The 22,131-nt window shown below is 37.0% G+C and overlaps 1 protein-coding gene across 1 annotated transcript in view; it reads left to right on the top strand.

Annotated features, from left to right (window-relative positions):
- Positions 1-6,237, top strand: part of LOC103267753 (ATPase family AAA domain-containing protein 2B) — a 94,072-nt gene extending 87,835 nt beyond the window's left edge. The window contains exons 13-15 of the mRNA XM_008065333.1: positions 80-207; positions 556-684; positions 2,805-6,237. Of these exons, the coding sequence (XP_008063524.1) occupies positions 80-207; positions 556-684; positions 2,805-2,846 (299 nt within the window). The 3' untranslated portion in view covers positions 2,847-6,237. The remainder of the gene's footprint in view (positions 1-79; positions 208-555; positions 685-2,804) is intronic.
- Positions 6,238-22,131: the final 15,894 nt, after the last annotated feature.

Here is a 22,131-nt window from a genome sequence, read left to right as displayed (position 1 = left end):
GGTAAAAGAATTTATGATTACTTAAGACTGATTTTTGTTAACTTTTATGTGCTGCAGTATATTTTTTTCTCAATTGTAGGTGCTTCTAAAGTAAAGAAATATCGTAAATTAATTTTAGAGCAGGCAAAAACCACAAGCCTGGAACTGGTTCCAGAAGAGCCATCTGAGCCTGTGCCACCTCTTATAGTTGATCGTGAAAGGTTGAAGGTAAGTTTAGTTACTCCCAGTCAGTTTGAAGTGAATGAAGGAGATTTGAATATGTTTGTAAGCAGTTTAATAAAGCTACTGGAAATATCCTGCTTTAACTTAGTGATTATTTAACCTAGGAATATATGTGTCTCAGAGGTTCTAGTAAAAAAAGTTATGTGTGTTTTGTGGGGTTGAAAGATATGGGAATAGTCTTGGTACTAAACTAAGTCCTAGAACTTTTTAACATCATGTGTTTACTGTTTCATCATTTATTTGTGGTACCTGTTGTCTAGCCATTTGAATATATAACTTTTAGTTTTACCAGTTAAGCTACATTTTATTCTGTTTTCTTCTAATTTTTCTCAGAAATTGCTTGACTTGTTGGTAGATAAAAGCAACAATCTGGCAGTTGATCAGCTCGAGAGATTATATTCTCTTCTTAGTCAGTGCATCTACCGTCATCGTAAAGATTATGACAAATCACAGCTTGTAGAGGTAAGTACTAGTATATCTGTAGAATAAATTAATAAATGCTTTGTACTTGTTCTAAAGGAAAGAGAAAAAAATACTGTTATTGGTGAAGATCTATGTCTCACCAAGTAACTGAAGATTTAAGATTAAAAGAATCATTCAGAGTTTATTGAATAAAGCCTTTCTGTACCATTTTGTCTCAGGAAAGAAGTAATCTGGGGTTCTTTGCTAAAACACACAGAATTTAACTTAGCCACATGAAGGAGTGCTTGTTATTTTGCTTAGTTTTCAAGATGAAACTTTCCCTTTCTAGACAAGTCTGGACCATAGGGAAATTCTTCCCTTATAGATATGAGCTTATATCTCTGTTCATATAATTTACACATGAAGTCACACTTCTGCTTTTTGAGGTTATCTGAATTAATGCAATCAATCCCTCATCTACCCACTAAATGACTAAATAACTTTGACTCTTTTTGTTCATATGCCTGTTTGTTTATCTGGTGGTCTATCTATTAAATGTTTATTGAGTACCAATGGTGCTAGATACTGTGCTAGGTAGGTGCTTGGAATGCAGAAAATGAGTATGACAAAAAGTTCCTGTTCTCAAGGAACATTTCTAGTATATTAAAAGATCTATATGTAGATAATGTAGTTATTTTCTGTGTGTAATATATAATATGGGATCTTGACTCAAAGCAAGAGAGCATTTAACAATTATTTTGTAATTACATTTTTACAAGTTACACTTTTACAAAGCTGTACTAAGATGTATAATATATAGAAATTGCAGGCAAGCACAATGAGAAAATAAAATATCACTCATCTTACCATCTAAAGGCAACTAGTCACTGTTGATCTTTTGGAATATTTTTCAACTTTTTAAAATGTCTAAGATGTACATAATGTGTATAAGTGTGAATATATTATTTTAAAATTGGGGTCATATTGTGTGTTTTGTTTTATAACTTGATTTTTTTTTCCTACTCAGCAATATGTGTGATGAAACATTTAGCAAGGAGTGATTTTGATTGATCATGTAGAAGAACTTATTTATCAGATGATATGTTAGTACAGCCTAGTAGTCCTAGAATAGAATTTCCTTGGAACTGTATAAAGGGAGAATAGAATACCAGATGTTTTAGATGTATTTGATATTTGCTTACCTGAATTAAATGTGTTGGAGTAGAGTTCTTTACATTTTTAAATTCTAGAACTTCATTGTTCACTTGGTTTTGATTTCATTAGCTTGAGTGGATTAAATTCTTTTCAGCAATGAAACATCTCTCAGAATGGAACTTGGAATCCTAGTAATCTAGGGGCCTAGTTTAGGAAGGAAGGGGATTGATAACAGAATCAGCAGTGAGTGGCTCTCCTGGTGGTGATGATGGCAGCCACTTTTCTGGCTTTTCTCTTTTCAGCTTCGGTTGGAGTAAATAGAAATGGAACAGGATGCATTCTACTTCTTGGCATAAGCTTCACTTCACTGAATGCATTCATTTTGCTTTGGGAGAATAGTAGAATATAATGAGTAAGAAAGGGTTCAGTCTCTGGAGTGAGGCTGCCTGTATTCAAGCCATTTATTAGCTGTGCCTCAGTTGCTTTATTTGTAAAGCGGGGCTTATAATAATACCTATCCTCCACCTTCAACATTGTTATGGAAATTAAATTATATATAGATATAGCAATTACATATAGTCATATAAAATATATTTACATATATATATACTTATATATTACATATATAAATTTCTTAGTATAGTATCTGGCATAATAAGCTTCTTGTTGAGTGTTACTATCATCTTATTCATCTTTTTACTCATATTCATACTACTCATACCTAATACTTATATTTACTGGCATAGTGTTACTCATTGAGAGTTACTGTTATCATCATCATCATCATCATCATCATCATCATCATCATCATCATCATCCTAAGTATAGAATAGGGTACCCTTGGAAGTGTCTAGGGCAGATAGTCTTATAGAGAGCCATGGTATTGTAATCAGGAAAATATTCAAACCTTAACATGTATCTCAACTTCTTTTTTCAGAAATTTAATGTAAAGTGAATTCTTCCAAAATGAGGAATATCTTTGTCTTTCTCTTAATAGATAACATGCGTTTTTTTTCCTTTTATAGGAGATGGAAAGAACAGTTCATATGTTTGAGACATTCCTATGAACTTTTTCAAGATGAGTGGTTTATCCTCTCCAATCTGCTCCTGATAGAGCAGTCTTCTGAGCCATTCAATTTCAAATTGCACCAATTACGTGCAGAGCCTTGGTATACAGTGCTCTCTCACTCATTCTTTCTCTCTGTTGAATTTGGTGCTATTGTCTCAGGTACCTGAAACCAACCAGCCTACAAGAACCAAACAGAACTTCAGAAACATGTTGTATTTTCCACAAATAAAAAATACAACCCCACAGCTTGGAGATTTTGGTGCTACAGAAACTGCTCTCGCTTCTGCTCCTCTACTTGTGCACTCTCTTTTGGAGATTCCTCTCTTAGGGAGCAGACCAGCAAACAGGAGGAAACTGGATGGGGCAGTTCTGACTGTGTTGAATTGTTTAAACAGTGGGCAGCCTGTTCTTTTTTTTTTTTCCCCTCCTTTTTACCCCTTATATTCTTCTCCCTTCTCCCCCCCAATCTGGGTAATGGACTGAAACCTGTTTTCAAGTTGACTATGGTATATTCTGGTGGGAAGCTGAAGAAAATGGATGAAATTAGATTAGGCTCTTTAGAACTGCCTTTAATGTGCCTTTTTATTCATTTGAGAAAGATAAGGCTAAATGGATGGGCTTGTTTGTAGCAAATAAGTTAGAATGCTTCCTTTGGTCACAACCTTGAAAATAAGTTTTGATGCTCTGTGTCATTAAGAGATGAGTGTTTTGGTATTAAATGCCTGTCTTGTTCTCAAAGCTCAATCAAGACATTCAGTATGCCACATAGTATACTAAAATGGTAAGTTTTCCTGTAAAGTCTGTTTCAGTTTAGGAAACATGTAATAAAACAGCAACAACAAATAATACACAGGACACAAACAAAACAAAACAAAGCACCCACACACATTTTTTAGTATTGCTGACAATGATGACCAGAAAATAAATAGTGGCCATTCTTTCTTCTGTCAGTGGCAATTTAATAGTTATTCATGTTTGAGTTCCCGGAGAAAAATGATTTTCAGGCATAGTAAATTGTTATTGTTTTGTTTTAAAGCCAGGACTTGCCAAATGGACAGAAAAGAGAGGAATTTGTTAGAGTTCCATAAAATTCATTTCCTGTGTACTTAATTGCAAGTAATCTCTGGTATGGTCCTTGAATAACAGTATTAATGTTTAAATCCCTTCCCATAAGCTTACCTTCACAACTCTTCATTTTGATTGGAACCCATTTTGGATCTTGTTGAGTGATTTCTATGAACTGTACTTATCTGAAATTAATTATGGATTACTAGTTTTCAAAAACTTTCTACAAATTTGGAGACACAGTCTAGGCAGTTGCAAAGAGGCAAAAGAGTGCAGTGACATTTTTTCTCAAATGATTTTTAAACAAAAAGGTAGAAAATTTTGCCGACAGGTTGGATTGGTATCTTCATTCATTATAGCCGTTAGCTGCAGGTGTGTCTTTCCAATATATGCAACACATGTAGTTTGGGTTTTAATTAGGGCAAATGGTCTTGGACTACTGCAGAGATTCTGCGCTACCTCAGCTTTTTGTATTTTAGTTACCAACAGTGTTTACAGAGTTCTGTAATCACTTTGCCACCGTTTCATGCTGAAGCTAAGGTACTTGTCTCCTTGTCTCTGGCTGTTTGTAGTGTGCAGAAGGCATACTTTGGCCGCAGGCTACTGCAGTAATCCAAAGTGCTTCTTTGCATTTACATTTACATCTAACGCCTTCTAGTTCTAGCTTATTATTTTTTAATGCCACTTGTTTTCTTTATACCTAGTCTATGAAGTTTTCATAATATTCAGTTAGTCATATAATGCAAGATGCTACCCATGTAGACACACTGTATTTTTAAGGTGGGCAAGTGCGATTAACGATGAACCATTTTAAAGGGGAGGTTATTTGAAACCTCTAATTTGATTATTGGGAGGATTTTCATGCTTTCTTTAGTATTTATTACCATCATACCAGTTCAAACTATTTTACTGTCTAATACATTAGCATTTTGTATTTTGATGGAAATTGTTACAGAATTTAAAGATTTGATGAAATAAGATGTAGCAGATTTTTTGTAGCAAGTTTCTGGTAAAAGGGTTTTTTGCAAGTCTCAGGTTCTTGCTGCACTATTTTTTTTTAAAAATATTTATTCCAGTTACTCTAATTCAGAAGCATTCTGTTCAAGTAACAGCAGCACTTGTGAAAGGAAAAAAAAAACGCACATGTTCTTAGTAGGTTACTAAATTTGTACAAGTTAATTAAGATTTTAGCCATCAGTGAGTTTGACAAGGGAAACGGATTTATTTTTAGCATTAAAATGCTTCCAAAAGATCAAGTTTTTTGTTTTTTAAACTTTAATGTAGATGGAGAAATCAGAGGCAACCTCAGTATAGGAACTGCCACTTTGAACAGTTTGGGTCTTAAAGAGAAAGCAAATCTACTGCCGAGGGGAAAAACAAATGAGCTGGAAATTGTACCAACTCCTCTGGGCCCCTTTCCCTCAAAAAAGAAGCATACTATATCAGTTTTGCTTATTTTGCAGATATCTGGTGGTTCTATAGTTTAAAGCAGTTTGTGAAATTATCTAAGTGAACTCAATTTTATTTACCTTTCTGTAAGTTCTTAATTTTTGCTGTATAGCATTGGCAAAAGTATGTACAAATTGACCTCTGTTCTTATTTCCTGTTGTGAGCATAAGCTCCTGTGTAAAACCTTGCTCTCAGATCGGTAAAATATGTATCACAGCACACCCCAGCACTAGTTCATGCTCAGCTGTGGGGATCCTGGGAGCTTTTTGAAGATGATGGAACCACACTAGGGTTGAAACTGATGGCTGTGGAGTTAATTGTGTTTTTGAGCTAGAATCTCACCTGTGATTTTTTTTTTTAACGTCCTTTCATGACTTGATTTTTCTCATAAGCCAATGTATTTGTAGGTTTACTGGATTTTATTTTTAGGGAGTGGGGTGGTAATTTCTTATCTTCCCTTTTTGATTAAGTTGGTTCAGCTATGGTGCTATTCAGTAGTTACCTTCAGTGTCAGGTCCCGTAGCTGAATGCAATTGTTATTATAATTATTATTTGTAATCATATTGTAAGCTTGAATTTCGGCTTGTACCTGCATCTTTTGTATTTTGTACATCTGGTTACTTAGACTTTGGGAGTCCTATTTGGTTTCTGTCATGTATGTCTACTTTGTAGATTAAGTAGACTTCATCAACTATGGTCTATTTTGGGTTTGTAGTTTAATTTAGAATTGTGTTAAATTGATGTTTTGCATTTGACTTCATTTTACATTAGTTTGAAGTAAATTATTTAATTTTTGAATTCTGGAATTTGAACATTTACTGTAATTTGTAATATAACTGCTGTGAAATACTTGAATAAAGATGACAAGAAAAACATGTATTCCTTTAGCTTAATTATTGTCACTGTTGGCTACAAATGCATGCAACCTTTCTAGCTGATTTCATCTATTTTACAGACAGAGCATATTGCTCTTTATTAAGTACCCAAAAAGTCTTGTTGTATGTTCCTTTTAGATTTTAAATACACCTCAGGATTTTTTAGCTGGAAGCTTTTTCTGTTTAGAAAGTATGGTTTTAATTTTACTTTGAAGATCATCTAAAATATGTTTTATAAAAGCAAATGGATTACTTCTGAAATTTATTTTTTTAACTGGAAGACTATGACACAATATGTGGTCAGGTGGTATGGTTCATTTATTTTACAATCTTTTTTCTTTTATCGGGCTGTTATTAGTGTACTTTGTACAGTACATGATATGAAGCAATTTCATACCAGAGTTTTGAAGGACTTACTTCAAGTGAATAGAATGTTTGTGGCTTTAGAATGCATATTTCTTCTATGTGCCTTTAGACGACTTCTTATGTTCCTATGGTACACGGATCTTCCTTAATATGCATTCTTAATTTTCTTGTTGTTTCTTGAATTACAGTAAAAAAGGAACTAGCTGAATTTGAGTAGGACTCTGTTTTTTTGATTTTGTAGGTTGTATGATTCTTACTTTTGATTGTTTATATCAAAAGATTGGTAATAATGAACCCACAAAACAGAGTTTTGAAAAATCTGAATGTTTAGATAAAAAGCTTATAATGGCATTTGAGACTCAATCGTGTTTTTAAGTCTTAATCAAGTTTTTTTTAAGACTTTGTAGATGAAGTTACATTTTATTTATCCAGTTTTAGTTTCTGTAAGACTCAAAACTACAGTAAAATCAGAGGCTAATCTTTAAATATCTGTTTCATGTTGTCCCTGTACAAGACACCTACAGAGTTATCTATTGGCTTTTTCTTTTTGAGTCAGAGTCTCACCCTGTCACCCAGAGTGGAGCGCAGTGGCACAGTCATGCCTCACCACAGCCATGACTGCTTGGGCTCAGGCAATCTTCCCTCTACCATACCCAGCTAATTTTTTGATTTCTTGTAGAGATGGGAGGTCTCACTGTGCTTCCCAGACTGGTCTCAAACTCCTGGCCTCAAGCAGTCGCCTCACCTTGGTCTCCCAAAGTGCTGGGATTATAGGCATAAGCCACTTTGCCCAGTCTATTTTTTCGAATAAAAATTCCTTCACTTACCCCACATTCTTATGTTTATGTCCCTGGTGTCGTGCAAGGCAGGTGGGCTACACAGACGACACATTCCCTGAGCTCAGGGAATCCTTTCACCTCCCTGTCCTTATGTAGTTTATAGTCTGCTAGGGGAGTTGGGTGCATTTACTAGTGGTAAGGGTTCAATGCAATAAATGCTTTAACAGAAGGGACAACATGTTGTTCAGAGTTCCGAGAAGGGTAACATTTCTGTTTAGGAATCGGAAAAATAAGGAGTCTTCAGAGAAAGTTGGCTTTATATTGGCTCTGCCTCTGTCGGCTTTTCTAGAGTCTAACCCCATATTTTTATTGGTTTCCTGTGATCCTTCATCTTATATCAGATGTGTTGGTACAGAATCCAAGTCCAGCCTATATTTTAGGGATATATAGCGTGCGCACACACACACACACACACACACACACACACACACACTCTCACATGTGTACACATGCATATGTGCATAAGCATAGATACATATGTGTTTACACACATACACATAGGTCTACACAACGTGTGCACACACATATGTAATGTATACATATATACACGTATACATATATATGTATATGCGTGACTTACGCTGGTTCTTTTCATTTATTTTTGAGTTGGAGTCTCACTCTGTCGCCCAGGGTGGAGTGTAGTGTCACACTCACAGCCACCGCAGCCTCGGCCTGCTGGGCTAAGGCTTTCCTCCCTCCTCAGCCTTCCAAGAAACTGGAGCTATAGGCATGTGCCACCACGCCCAGCTAATTTTTTCATTTATTGTAGAGACAAGGTCTTGCCAAGTTACCCAGGCTGGTCTCGAACCCCTGGGCTCAGGGAATCATCTCGCTTCTGCCTCTCAAAGTCCTGGGATTATAGGCATGAGCCACCATGCCCAGCCGAGGCTTATGCTGATTCTTGAGAATGAACTGTATTTTGTAAGTTACAAATATGTTAAACTTGGTAATTTATTCATGTGGGAAGGGGAGATACAAAAGAAGTATCATATTCTGTATTTCCTAGGAATTTAAAATAATGCTGGATTCAGTAGATGCTTATTTAATTCTTTTTTATTTGCTTGACAAGAAAGGCTCAAATTTACCTAAGTCATTTTTTTATTCATTTGACAAGTATGTAGTGAGTGCCTACCATGTGCCAGGCACTGTTGTAGGCTCTGGAAATAAAGCAGCACACTAACAGAAAAGTCCTTGTCTTCATGGAGCTTAAGTTTTTTCAATGTTGATTACCAGGTTTCTGTCATGACTGATCAGAGTTCAAGTTATTTAAAGTGTGGTGCTTTCAAGTTCTTTAAGCAGTGAATGAACCATTTTGTTGTTGAAAATTGAACTCTCCTTTTTCTTCCTTGCTTTCCTTATATTTCCCATATAGGTGAAAAAGTTAGCTATCACCCTGAATTTTATCTTCTTTGTGACCCATCTCATTCTAATCATGCACCACATTCTGTTGATTTTTTTTCCCCTAAGCATGTCTCATATCCATCATCCTTTTCTCTATCTTTATTGCTGCCAACTTAGTTTGGGCTTTAATCCTTTTGTTTGGACTAGTGTAATAGCTGTCAGTTCAGTAAATATTTAAACATTTATTCAGTGCCTACGGAGCACTAGGCATTGAGGGAGAATAAAGATGAACGAGACATTGTGTCTGTCTTCAAGGAGATTTTAATAATATAATCTACCATACTTGCATTGTTTTTGCTAGGTGCTAGGGACTATTCTGAGTGCTGTACAGATGCAAATACAAATTATTTTCATCCTTTGAGAACCTTTTGAGATGGGAGCTATTATTGTCCCCATTTTACAAACCGGAGAACTGAGACATAAATTAATTTGTTCAAGGTCATGCAACCAATATTCAAATATAGGCAATTGGGCCCCAGAGTTGATGTTCTTAATCACTATGCTTGACTATGCTTGACTGCTTCTTGTGGGGGTAAACAGAACACAAACATATCATTTCAGTTTAATATGGGATGTGTTAAGCGTAATATGGGATGTGTACAAGGAGGAAAATTTAGCTCAATCTCAGGGAAGCCTTTCTGGGAAATGTGATACCCAAGCTGAGGCATCAAGATAGGAAAGGCCTTCTTGGCAGAAGGAACAGCAAAAGCATAGACTGAGAAGTGAAACAGCATGACAGCTGCAGGGAAAAGTACAGGCAGTTCTCAATCACCACAGGCCAAACATCTATTTAATGAATTTATTTGAGCAACTGTCATTTGTCAAGCACAGTTCTTGGCACTGGAGTTGCAGCTAAAGACAGGACAGCACGGTCCTTGGTTGACAATCTAGTGGGCAGAGAGTAAACTATCAAGGTGTTATCTAACAGTGATATATGCCTGGATGACAATAAGTGCATTAGTAGCCACAGTGGCAGCAAACATCTGAGTGCCAGGCACTACTGGAAGCACTAACCATTTAATCATTACAGCAACTATGTGAGGTAAGTACTGTTGTTAGTCCCATTTAACAGAATGGTTAGCCAACTTGCCCAAGGTCACACAGCCAGTGTCAGTGGGGATCCTGTCTTATAGTGTGGATTTGGGCTTGAATTCCTGTCCAATCTATCATTGAGGTGAATGATACATTATTTTGCCCTTACTCAAGTTGTTTTCTATTAATAAACATTTTTAAATGGTAGAATACTATGGAGAATAATACAGCGTGCTTGTTCCCACAATTCAGTATAAATGCTAACGGTTTGTCATATTTGTTTTAATTCTTTTTTTAAAGAAAAGAAATTATGGATAAGACTGAAGTCTACTTTCTACCCTTCCCCAATCCCATTTCTTTTATTTCTGTACCAGTGGCAGTCACTCTGATGACTTTGATAAATATCCTGTCTGTGTTTTTAATCCTTTTATTGGAAAAAGGTTATGCTGCTGAGCCGGACTGAGTTTGAATCCTGCTTATGTCTTTTCCTGGCTGTCTGACATGCAGCGTGTCATTTTCCTTATCTGTAGGATGGGGAGTAATGATAGCACCAACCCCACAGTGGTTATGGCAGTGACTACATAAGTGAGTGAATTCTTGTGAAGTCCTTAGATCAGTACCAGCACATAGTAAGTGTTCAACAGATTTCTATCATCACTCTAAACATTTGTATGTGTCTAAAAAACTGTTTCGTGGGTTTTAAAAATGTACATAAATATGATTATTTTCCATCTTGCTTAAAAATTTATAATTTTTTAAAGTGGTAAATGTATATGGTTGTATGTAGTTTAAAGAACAGGCCAGGCTCTGACTCAGTCTGAATCCCAGCATTTTGGGAGGCCGAGGTGAGTGGATTGCTTGACCCCGCGGGTTCGAAACTAGCCCCAGCACTTGGTGAGACCTCATCTCTACAATAAATAAAAAAATTAGCTGGGCATGGTAGTGCGTGCCTGTAGTTCTGGCTACTTAGAAGGCTGAGGCAGAAGGATCGCCGGAGCCCAGCAGGTTGACGCTGGGGTGGCTGTGAGTGTGCTGTATACTCTACCTGGGTGACAGAGTGAGACTCCAACTCAAAAAAAAAAAAGGAATAAAGTAGTTCCAGAAGGCTTGTTGTAAAAACCAGCGATCCCTTGATCCCCTTCCCACCAAAAAAATATCTCAGAACCAATTGTTTTCAGCACCTGTAATTGATTATTTGATATTTCTAAATAAAATTCTTATGTGACTGCTTTTTAATTTTCCAGTTTTAGACATCTTTTGGTTTCCCACCACGGGAGAGCATAGTCACACCGGCCCTCAACACACATCCATATTTCTGGTCTTCTCATCCTCTCAGTCAGTTTTAAGTTTGGTTTGGTCATTATTCAATATTTACATGACTGTGACCATGTAAAAACCATTGACAGCTAGCTATTTAGTAAACTACGATGATTTTTCCTTTCTTGTAAACCTTTTTGTTGATAATAGTCTTTGTTCTTATTTGCTTGGTTTTCTGTGTATAATCACGAGTTTGCTCCTCATTTCAGTTTAACTCTTAGTATCCTCAAACATAAAGTATTCTAGTGTTTCATTTTCTAGAGAAAATTTCTCTTGGAATATTCTAACATTTTCCAATTTTGCATCAGTGCACACCAAGGCCTTGTATAGCCATTTTCATGAACGAACATCCTTCACCTTTCTTCTGTACTGACTACTGTCTCTGGACCCTATCATCATTGATATCCTGTGTTGCTGCTGAGAAGTCCAGTGCTCTTCTGACTCTTGACTCATTTTCCTGTTTGTGATTCCTCTTCTAAAGCTTTTTAGAATCCAGTTTTCCCCAGATGCTCTGGAATTTCATAGACCTGTCTTGGGTGTGTGTCTACACGTTATACTTTCCATGGGCCTCTCCACTCTTGAAACTCCTGTCCTGAGGAATTTTGAGTTAGGTATGATGGTTTACTTTTCTTCACTCTCTATTTCTAGAACTATTATTCAGGTCTTGATCCTCCTACACTGTGCTGTTATTCCTTCCTAATTTTTATTTCTATATTTAATTTTTTAAAAGCTATTTGTAATTCTCAGTTTTTTAAGCAGTATTTTGTTTTTGTTTCATGAATGCAAGGGTTAGCTCATCTCTCTGAGAGTATTCATAATGACTTTATTTTTCTTTCCCCTGCATGGTCTCTTTTTCCTCCAAGTTGCCTTTTCTGTTTGTTTTGGTTCCTGTTTAGTTTCCCAAGTCTTCCTCAAATATTGCCCAATTCTTTGCTATCTGCTCATACTTAAGAGTGGGGCACTAAACAAGTGCTTTCAGAACTTAAACAGAAAATCTCCAGATAGGAGAGTAATAGAGTCTTCTGTGTGAAAAAGGCTAAGGATAGCAACACTGGGGAATGGTTCCCTCACCTGAGACAGGTGTATAGATTCAAAATAATATATACAAAGTTGAATAAATATGGGCTACTTTAATATTATCCTCTATTTTAAGAACTGCCCTTTGACTGGGTACAGTGATTCATGCCTGTAATCCCAGCACTTTCGGAGGCCAAGGCTGGAGGATTGCTTGAGCCCAGGAGTTGGAGACCAGCTTGGGCAACATAATGAGACCTCATCTCAACAAATAATTTAAAAACTAGCCAGGTGTGGTGGCACATGCCTGTAGTCCCAGCTACGTGGGGGACTGAGGTGGAAGGATCGCCTGAGCCCAGGAGGTCGAGGCTGCAGTGAGCCATGATTGTGCTACTGAACTACAGCCTGGATGACAGAGTGAGACCCCCAACTCAAAAAAAAGAAGAAAAAAAAGAACTGACTCTGAAATTTTGTAGTTTGGTTGATTATCACAATAGAAGTCTCTCATTTGGGAATGTTTAGTGTTGTATTATTTTTATTCCGATATTCTTGAATGTTCTATATATCCTTTTGTTCTCTCCCACCTTTGCCCTTCCACACGAATTTTCCTTCTATTAGGTTAGTATAGTGGATACAAGAACTCAGAGGGGCTTTGCATGATGGCTCACACTTGTAATCCTAGCACTTGGGGAGGCCAAGGCAGGTGGATTGCTTGAGACCAGGAGTTCGAGATCAGCCTGGGCAACATAGTGAAACCTTGTTTCTCCAAAAAAGAAATTTTAAAAAATTAGCTGTTAGTGGTAGCATGTGCCTGTAGTCCCAGCTACTCAGGATGCTGAAGTGGAAGGATCACCTGAACCCAGGAGTTTGAGGCTGCTGTGAGCCATGATTGTGCCACTGTACTCCAACCTGGGCTACAGAATGAGACCCTGACTCAAAATCCAACTAAAGCAAAACAAAACCTCAGAGGGAATTAAAGAGTTCTTTGGAGATTTTGCAAAGATCTCCCTTCCCCCCCCCCAAGCCACTTTTAGGAGTGACTGGAGAAGATGGAGTTGGCTTTTCATCTTTCTTTGACTTAATGCCAACTGTTTTCTTGACAGCACCCCTTCATCCAGAAACAAAAGATTGGTCTTTGCAGGACCACTTGGATGGGGTAATGTGGCTTATCCAAAAGGCCACACACCAAAGGTTATAAGAAATCCTGATTTTCTTACTGAAATTTCTTCTTTTTTTTCTTTTCTTTTCTTTTTTTTTGAGTTGGAGTCTCACTCTGTTGCTCAGGCTGGAATACAGTGGCACACTCATGGCCACTGCAGCCTCAATCTACTGGGCTTGGGTAATTCTTCTACCTCAGCCTTCCAAGTAGCTGGAACTATAGGCATGCACCACCATGCCTGACTAATTTTTCTTGATTTATTGTAGAGATGGGGGTCTCGCCACGTTGCCCAGGCTGGTCTTGAACCCATGGGCTCAGGCAATCCTCTCACCTCCATCTCCCAAAGTGCTGGGATTACAGGCCCAGCCTGAATTTCTCTTTCTTAGTGGAATTCCGGCTGTCTAGAACTTTACCAGGTTGGTGTGCTGATTAACAGAAGAAGCATAGTTTCAGGGAAATAAGTCCTGTACTGGTTAATCCTTTCCTTTTCATCCCTGATGAGTTTTAAGCTATGAAAGGTGAAGGAAGCCTAGACTGGAGGAAAATAGGTGAGTCAAACCGATAATAAAAGTTTAATGTTTTTCTTACATTTGTGATAAGTACATTCTTATGATAATTTTTATTAGTTGAACAATTATCAGTGACCATTCCATTCAGGTGTCCATCACAACAATGCTTTTAATATCATACAGCATCATGGATTAGTTGCTAGTAAGTTGCTAAGCAAGTGTTGAATTTACATGGGTTGTAATGGTTTGAGAAGGTAGATGTCAAAAAGTTAATTTGGAAAGCTTTGAGTAGACTACTTTAGAATTAAGGGTAAATCTAAGGAAGTATGGTGGAAAATAAAGATGTATAGTGTAGTTAGGTCTTGTTATGGAGGACAAGTGTAAAGATATTTGTACTTTAACACATGACAGTCCTTGAAGGTTTTTGCATAGCACCATGACATGATGAAAATAGAATTTTAGAAATATTAATTTGGCAGTAATGTACAAAATGCTAACTACTTGTTTTCAACAAGATACATCAACTACCTGCCATATATCAAGTGCTATTTGCTAGGCACTGGAGTTACAAAGCTAAGTAAACAGTCTCTGCTCTTAGAAATAGTTATTCAGTAGAAGAAGACATATTAAGAATAGTTCAAAATAAATTTTGTTAGGTACAATAATAATGGTTTTGTTAAGATGCTTTGGAGCATAGAGGAAGGGGAACTTAATCTGTCCTAGGAATTCATAGAAGGCATTTTTTTTTTTTTTTTTTTGGTGGTGAATATGGTATCATAACAACATCTCAAAAAATGAAAGAATGTAGTAAAAAGTTGGGGAAGAGCATTCCAGGCTGAGGAAACAGTATAACAAAGGCATAAAAAATAGGCCAATATGTTAAGCTTAGACACCTGTGGGCAGTTCTAGCTCACTTTAGAAGAAAGTGAAGTAAAGAAGAAAGTAATGTTAGACATCCACAAAGACCTTCTATGCTGCTCTTGTATTCTGCAAGAGATGCTGCAAGCCCGAACTAGGGAAGTTATAGTGGGGATGGTGAGAAAGAGATCATTTCTAGGGAATTTAGAGGTAAAATCATTAGGACTTAGTGGTTGGATGTTGGAGATGAGAATAAAGAAGGGGCCTGGAATTGCTTTTAGGGCTCTCCCCGGGTGATCAGGTAGATAGTAGTGCATTAGCTGAGAATGAACAGCGGGAGGACCAAATCTGAGTGAATGCAATATAGAAAGAACTCTTTGACATCCAGGTCTAGCAGACGTTGAGATAAATATCTAAAAGTTTGGGGAGTTCAGAGCTAGAGACCTGTGGGGTTAGCTACCTATAAGTGGTTGTACAAAACATGAGTGTGAATCAGACCACTTAGGCAGTTTTCGAAGCAAAATGAAAACGGCAAGTTGAGAAACAGCAATGTTTAAGCAGCAGATAGAGGATGTCTAACAACTGAGACAATACCTTCTCAAGAGCAGGGCAGCAAAAAGAGTGGAGTCACAGAACTCAAGGAGCAGAGAGTTTTGTGTTCAAAACAGTCAACAGCGTCAAATGCTCCAGTGGAGGCCAGTAAGATGCCACGCTAAAATTTTGCCAGTAGGCCATTGCCTTACTAGACTCTGGTGTGGCCTTGTGCTCTTTGAGCTATGGCTGGTGCCATGTTTTCCGGCTTTGGCCCCCTTCCCTACCTTGAATCTCCTCTCTCTCATTCTCTCTCTCTCTCTCTCTCTCTCTCTCTCTCTCTCTCTCTCTCTCTCTAGTTTACTTTTTAAGTAAACTATATTTTCCAATCTAAAAATATAAAAAGGAGTAAATAAAATTTTGCCAGTAAATGTGGCAATTCAGTGGTCTTCGTTACTTTCAGGAAAAAGGGAAGGAGTGGGAACAAAACTAGAGAGGGACACAGGGTTGAGAAAAGGGTTTTGATACAGGTGAAAAAACTGAGCATGTTTATACACTGAGAGATGGAGATGATGGTGGAGGTAGTGAGGACAGTGATAGCAGCTAACATTGACTGAAAATGTACTGAGTCCCAGCCCACTTCAAAGGGCATTACGTTATTAACTCATTTAACCTTCACATCCACCCTCTGAATTAGATACTATTATTATCCTCTTTTTACTGATGAAGAGAGTTAATCACAGAGATATGGTTACTAAGATCAGACAGTTAGTTACTTTGCACAACAAGGATTTGAACCGTGGGATTCTGGCAGCCTAGTTATTTACCACTATCCTTTATTGCCTCAATAGAAAGGTGGAAATTGAAGATGGAAAAGAGAGGTGATTATGAGTCAGGATTCCAGAAGAAACTAGGTGTGTTGGTCTTGAATAAGAGTAAGGGAATTTTATTCTAGAAGACCAGAAACTGGGGATATAGACAGAGATGGTAAGTTTGAGGATAGGATGGGATATTGTGAAGTTTAAGAAATTAATACCTGATAATATAAAATGTTTTCCATCAGATATTTATTTATTGAATTTATACCTTTTAGTTTGTAAAACAGCGCAGATATGGAAAAGTGCTTAAAACAAATATATAGGTTTTTTTATGTATAGGTTAATTATGAATTGTTATGACGTAACCACCACCTAGGTAAAGAAAATAACACATTGTTAGCCAACTCAGAAGTGTTCCATTCTAATTAAAACCTTTCCCCCTCTGCAATGATACCACTATCTTAACACTGATGATAGCGACTTTTTTGCTTTTCTTATAGTTTTATCACCTGTGTGCATTCCTAAACATTAAAGTTTTTCCTGCTTTTCCCCCTCCTTTGTCTTTTAAATCTCTTAATCCACAGATTCCTCCTCAATCTGTCCTGTTTCCTTGCCATTAATTTGTTGAAAAAACCAGGTTTTGACCTATATAATTTCCCACAGTCTGGATTTTGCTGATTGAATCTCTAGGGTGAGATTCACATGTTCATTTAATTTCTGTATTTCCCCTGGTACTTGGATTGAGAGCTGTGCTGTCCCATATGGTAGCTATTGAGCATTTGGAGTTTGGCTAGTCCAAATTGAGATGTGCTGTGTCAAAATGACCACTGATTTTGAAGATTTATTTGAATAATTTTTTTATTGTGTGCTGAAATAATATTTTAGATATAGTGTGTTAAATTAAATTTATTATTACCAATAATTTTTTAGAGAGGGACTCTGGCATAATTATAGTTCACTGCAGCCTTGAACTCCTGGGCTCAAGAGATCATCCTGCCTCAGCCTCCAGAGTAGATGGGACTACAGTTGTGCACTCCCACATTGGGCTTAAATTAAATTTCTTAAAAACTGATTTCCACCCGGTTCTTTTTATTCTTGATAAGGTGACTGCTAGAAGATTTAAATATATATGTAGTTTGCATTATATTTCTATTGGACAACCCTAATCTAGAGACTTTATCAGAGTTTTATTTTATTTTATTTGCAAGACTACTTCATAAGTGGTGTGTGTTCTGTTAAGAAGCACATAATGTCTGGTTAGCCTCCTTTTTTGTGATGTCAGTAATGATTCATTAGAATCTGAAAAATGATAAGTTCTAATGTAATCACTCCTTATTTATTAGTGGAAAATTCTACAATGAGAAACATTTCTTTGTCCATTATCTGGTTATCTAATAGTGCAAGTCATACAGGAAAGGTAGGATTAATGCTTGATTCCTTACCTTTATTAACCAGTTTTTAATGAATTATCTCTCTGTCAATTCAAAGGTGATGAATCAGTTTTCTTGATATCATTATGAATTCATAGGTTTAAACATATTTAATATATTTCAACACATGGCTATTGTGCTTATTGCTGTTCAAATGGTCCCATTTCTGGCCTATGGGGATCTTTTCTAGTTGGCCTCTGAGCTCTTTTGACACAGTTCTAGTGATCTTTGTTAGCTTTTAATCTCTGTTTCATCTGTAGTGATTGATATCCCTTCTTTTGTTCCTGATATTGGCAATTTGTCGTCATCTTTTTTTCCCTCTTAGACAGTCTCTTTTTATTCATCTTTTCAGAAGGTTTCATAGACTTTTAACATACTGTTTCTTCAGTTCTTTGATTTCTGATCTTATTTCCTTCCTTCTGTGTGTTTGGTACTTACAGATTCTTTAACTGAAAGGTTAGATTATTAGTTTGAGACCTTTCTTCTTTTCTAATGGAAACATTTTATGTTAAGAATTTCTCCTGGGCATGGGATCACGCCTGTAATCCCAGCACTTTGGGAAGTGGAGGCAAGAGAATTGCCTGAGCCCAGGGGTTTGAGACTAGCCTGGGCAACTTGGCAAGACTACGTCTCTACAATAAATAAAAAAATTAACAGGGTGTGGTGGTGTGCACCTGTGGTTCCAGCTACTCGGGAGGCTGAGGTAGAAGACCTAATCCCAGCAGGTCGACGCTGCGGTGGCGGTGAGCATGCCACTGCACTCTAGCCTGGGCAACAGAGTGAGACTCCAACTCAAAAAAAAAAAAAAGAAAGAAAAGAATTTCTGTCTAAACACTACTTTAGCTGTATCTCGCACATTTTGACATGTTGTATTTTTATTTTCATTCAGTTAAAAATGAAGGATTTTCTACTTTCCCTTGAGATTTCTTCTTTGACTTCTATACTATTTAGATGCATGTTGTTTAATTTTCAAATATTTGAGATTTCCCAGATTTGTGTTATTGACTTCTTATTTGTTATGGTCAAATAATACACTCTGTATGATTTTAATTCATTTAAATTTATTCTGGTTTGTTTTGTTACCCAGAATATAATCTATCTTGGTGAATATATTATGTGCACCTGAAAAAATAGAATATGTATTCTGTTGTCTTTGGGTGGAATGTTCTGTAAGTATCAATTACATCACGTTGATTGCTCATGGTCTTCTATATCCTTGCTGATTTTCTATCTACTTGTATCAGTTACTAAGTGAGGAGTGTTGAACTCTCTGAGTATAATTGTGGATTTATCTATTTCTCTTTTCAGTTGCATCAGTTTTGGCTTCATATATCTTGAAGTTCTATTGTTACTTGCATCACATTTAGGATTGTTATGTGTTCTTGGTGAATTGAACACTTTATCACTGTTTAATATTCCTTTTTATCTCTGTTAATTGTCCTTGTTCAGTAATCTATTTTGCCTGTTCTAAATGTAAGTATTTTGGTCTTTTTTAAAATAAATATTTGAATGGTATAGCTTTTTCCATAATTTTACATTCCCCCCGCCACCCGCAGCCTTTCACCTTTCCATATATGTGTCAAAAGTACAACAAATTTAGTTTATAGATCTAATTGGCTTTTACTAGCCATTGTAGAATCCAGCAACATTGCATTCTACAAAATAGAATGGATATTTCGATGAGAGAGCAGAGGAGGTTGGCTTTATAGGCAGAAAAATGCTGAAGAAAGCAAAAACAGGGAACAAAAGTGGGTTGGTTAGCATCAGATTAGTTCAGGTTACCTTCTTAAAGTGTTAAAACAGAAGAGACTTCCTTATGCTTGTTCATATATGGGACCGAAAAAACCCCAGAATTATTTTTTGGAGGGCAGGCCCCTTGTAGTATAGGCTTCCCTCACTAGGTAAGTGTTCTAGAACCCACTGGTATCAGTGTACCAGTGTTGATGTGAAAGGCTGTGTTTGGCTTCGGTGAATTATTTGGAGATTCAGCATGTTTGCCCGTTTCACGATGGGTAATTTATGAGTGCACCTTCCCACATGGCACTGAGTGTTCAGCTGTTTTTGACCAAAAATGGCATGACTCCCCATGTCCCTATTCACCTGACCTCATCCTGGAGACTGTTTTGTTTGTTTCCCGGATGAAAAAAGCCCCCAAAGGAAGATGTCTTGCAGTTATGGAAGAGGTAAAACAAAAAACAGCAGCAAAGCATCTTGATAGGTGTATTGCATCAAATGGAGAGCACTTTGAAGGGGGCTGAAGTTTAAACATGTAAGAATAAATACACAATTTTTATAAATAATTTTTTAAAAATTATTATTAAAAAATTCTTGGAGCAGGGCTCGGTGGCTCAGCCTGTAATCCCACGCCTTTGGGAGGCTGAGGTGAGTGGATTGCCTGAGCCTGCAGGTTCGAGACCCGCCTGGGCAGGCGAGACCTCATCTCTACAATAAATCAAAAAATTAGCCGGGCGTGGTAGCATACACCTGTAGTTCCAGCTACTTGGAAGACTGAGGCGGAAGGATCGCCGGAGCCCAGCAGGTTGAAGCTGCGATGGCCGAGAGTGGCCACTGCACTCCAGTCTGGGTGACAGAGTGAGACTCCAACTCAAAAAAAAAAAAATTCTTGGATTCCCCCTTGTATAAGCTGGGCCCTTCTGATTAGTTGCTGTGAATCTCCTGCTTTCTGTTTGTTTTTTTTTAATTAGCTCATTTCAAAATTCAGTTTGATTACATGGCACTTTACCTTGACTTCATTCTGGTTTGATCGGTATTCAATCCATAACAATGGCCTCCTGTAAATTTCACTTAGCATATGTAATTTCCTTCTTTAACAAGGGGAAATATGGTTTTGATTATCCTGGATGTATTTATTTTCTAAATCCCCAAATATATATAAAGTAGTTAAGAATTAACTCATATACCAAAAAAAAACAACAAACCTCCATACCCTACTAACTAGAGTTCAACATTTGCTTATAGAGTTTTTTGTCTTTAATCTGGGGTATACAGTCTAAATACCATGTTCAAAAGTCACTCATGTTAATCTCCCTGTTCTCCACCACCTTTTACCCTTATTAGTTATTCTTTAAAATAAAATCTAGTTAGGTTCTTTTGGTTTTTGTTTGTGTAGGTTTTAAGGTCCCTCCCATCCTTGTTAATTTCTTTTTTTGTAAGTATGTAAAACATTAACATAGTCACAAAAGTCCTAACTATGCCAACCTGCCAGGGCCCACATGTCAGTGCCCAACCCTTTCACCATGTAGGTAAATATTTTCATTAGTTTATCTACCTAGTGTTTCTTTTGCTAAAATAAACAAGTACTGTGCATATTTTATTTTCCCTCTTTTTTTTTTTTTTTTTTTTTGAGTCAGGGTCTCACTCTGTCGTCCAAGCTAGAGTGCTGTGGCACAATCATGGCTTACTGCATCCTCGACCTGCTAGGCAGTCTTTCCACCTCAACCTTCTAAGTAGCTGGGACTACAGCCACGTGCTACCACGCCCGGCTAATTTTTAATTTAATTTTTTTTTTGTAGGGATGAGGTCTTGCTATATTGCCTAAATTGGTTTTGAACTCCTAGGCTCAAGCGATCCTCCTGCCTCACCCTCCCAAAGTGCTGGGATTACGGGCATGACTTCATGCCCAGCCAACCTGTCCTCTTTTCTTACACAAAAGGGAACTATTACAGATACTTATTTGCATACTTTTTAAAAATAGATTTTTTAAAAAGCAATTTTAGATTTACAGAAAAATTGAGTATAAAGCTACCTTGTATCTTTTGCCTCCTGCCCCCACCCACATTTCCCCTATTATTACTGACTTTCATTAGTGTGATACATTTGTTACAGTTGTGAGCAAATGTTGATACATCATTATTAACTAAAGTCTATAGTTCGCATTAGGGCTTACTCTGTGTCATACATTCTATGGACTTTAACAAATGCATCCATCCTTGCAAGTATCCATCGTTTGCTACCCTGAAAATCCCTTGTTCTCCACCTATTCATTCCTCCCTAACTCCCCTGGCAACCACTGATCTTTTTACTGTCTCCATAGTTTTGTCTTTTCAAGAATTTCATAGAGTTAGAATCTTACAGTACATAGAGTTTTCAGATTGGCTTCTTTCACTAAGCAATATGGCGTTAAGTTTCCTCCATGTCTTTTTGTGGCTTGATAGCTCATTTCTTTTTAGCACTGAGTAATATCGCATTGTATGATTTGCCAGAGTCTGTTATCCATTCACCTATCGAAGCACATCTTGATTGCTTCCAAGTTTTGGCAATTATGAATAAAGCTTCTATAAATATTCATGTGCAGGATTTTTGTGGGCATGTTTTCAACTCATTGGGTAAATACCAAGTATCATGATTGCTGAATTATGTGGAAAGGGTATGTTTAGTTTTATAAGGAGCTGCCAAACTGTCTTCCAAAGTCACTGTACCATTTTTGCATTCCCACCATCAATGAATGAGCGTTCCTGTTGTTCCACATTCTCATCAGCATTTGGGGCTGTGTTTTGGATTTTGGCTATTCTAATCAGTGGCTAATGGCAACTTGTTAGAATTTTCAATTCCCTAATGACATATAATGTGTTGCATCTTTTCATGTGCTTATTTTACTAT

This window comes from Carlito syrichta, unplaced genomic scaffold (genome assembly GCF_000164805.1).
Source record: "Carlito syrichta isolate Samal-C Ts95f unplaced genomic scaffold, Tarsius_syrichta-2.0.1 Scaffold308235, whole genome shotgun sequence".
Taxonomy (NCBI): Eukaryota; Metazoa; Chordata; class Mammalia; order Primates; family Tarsiidae; genus Carlito; species Carlito syrichta.
Note: the sequence above shows the minus strand (reverse complement) of the source record. Positions and strands in the feature narration are given on the sequence as shown.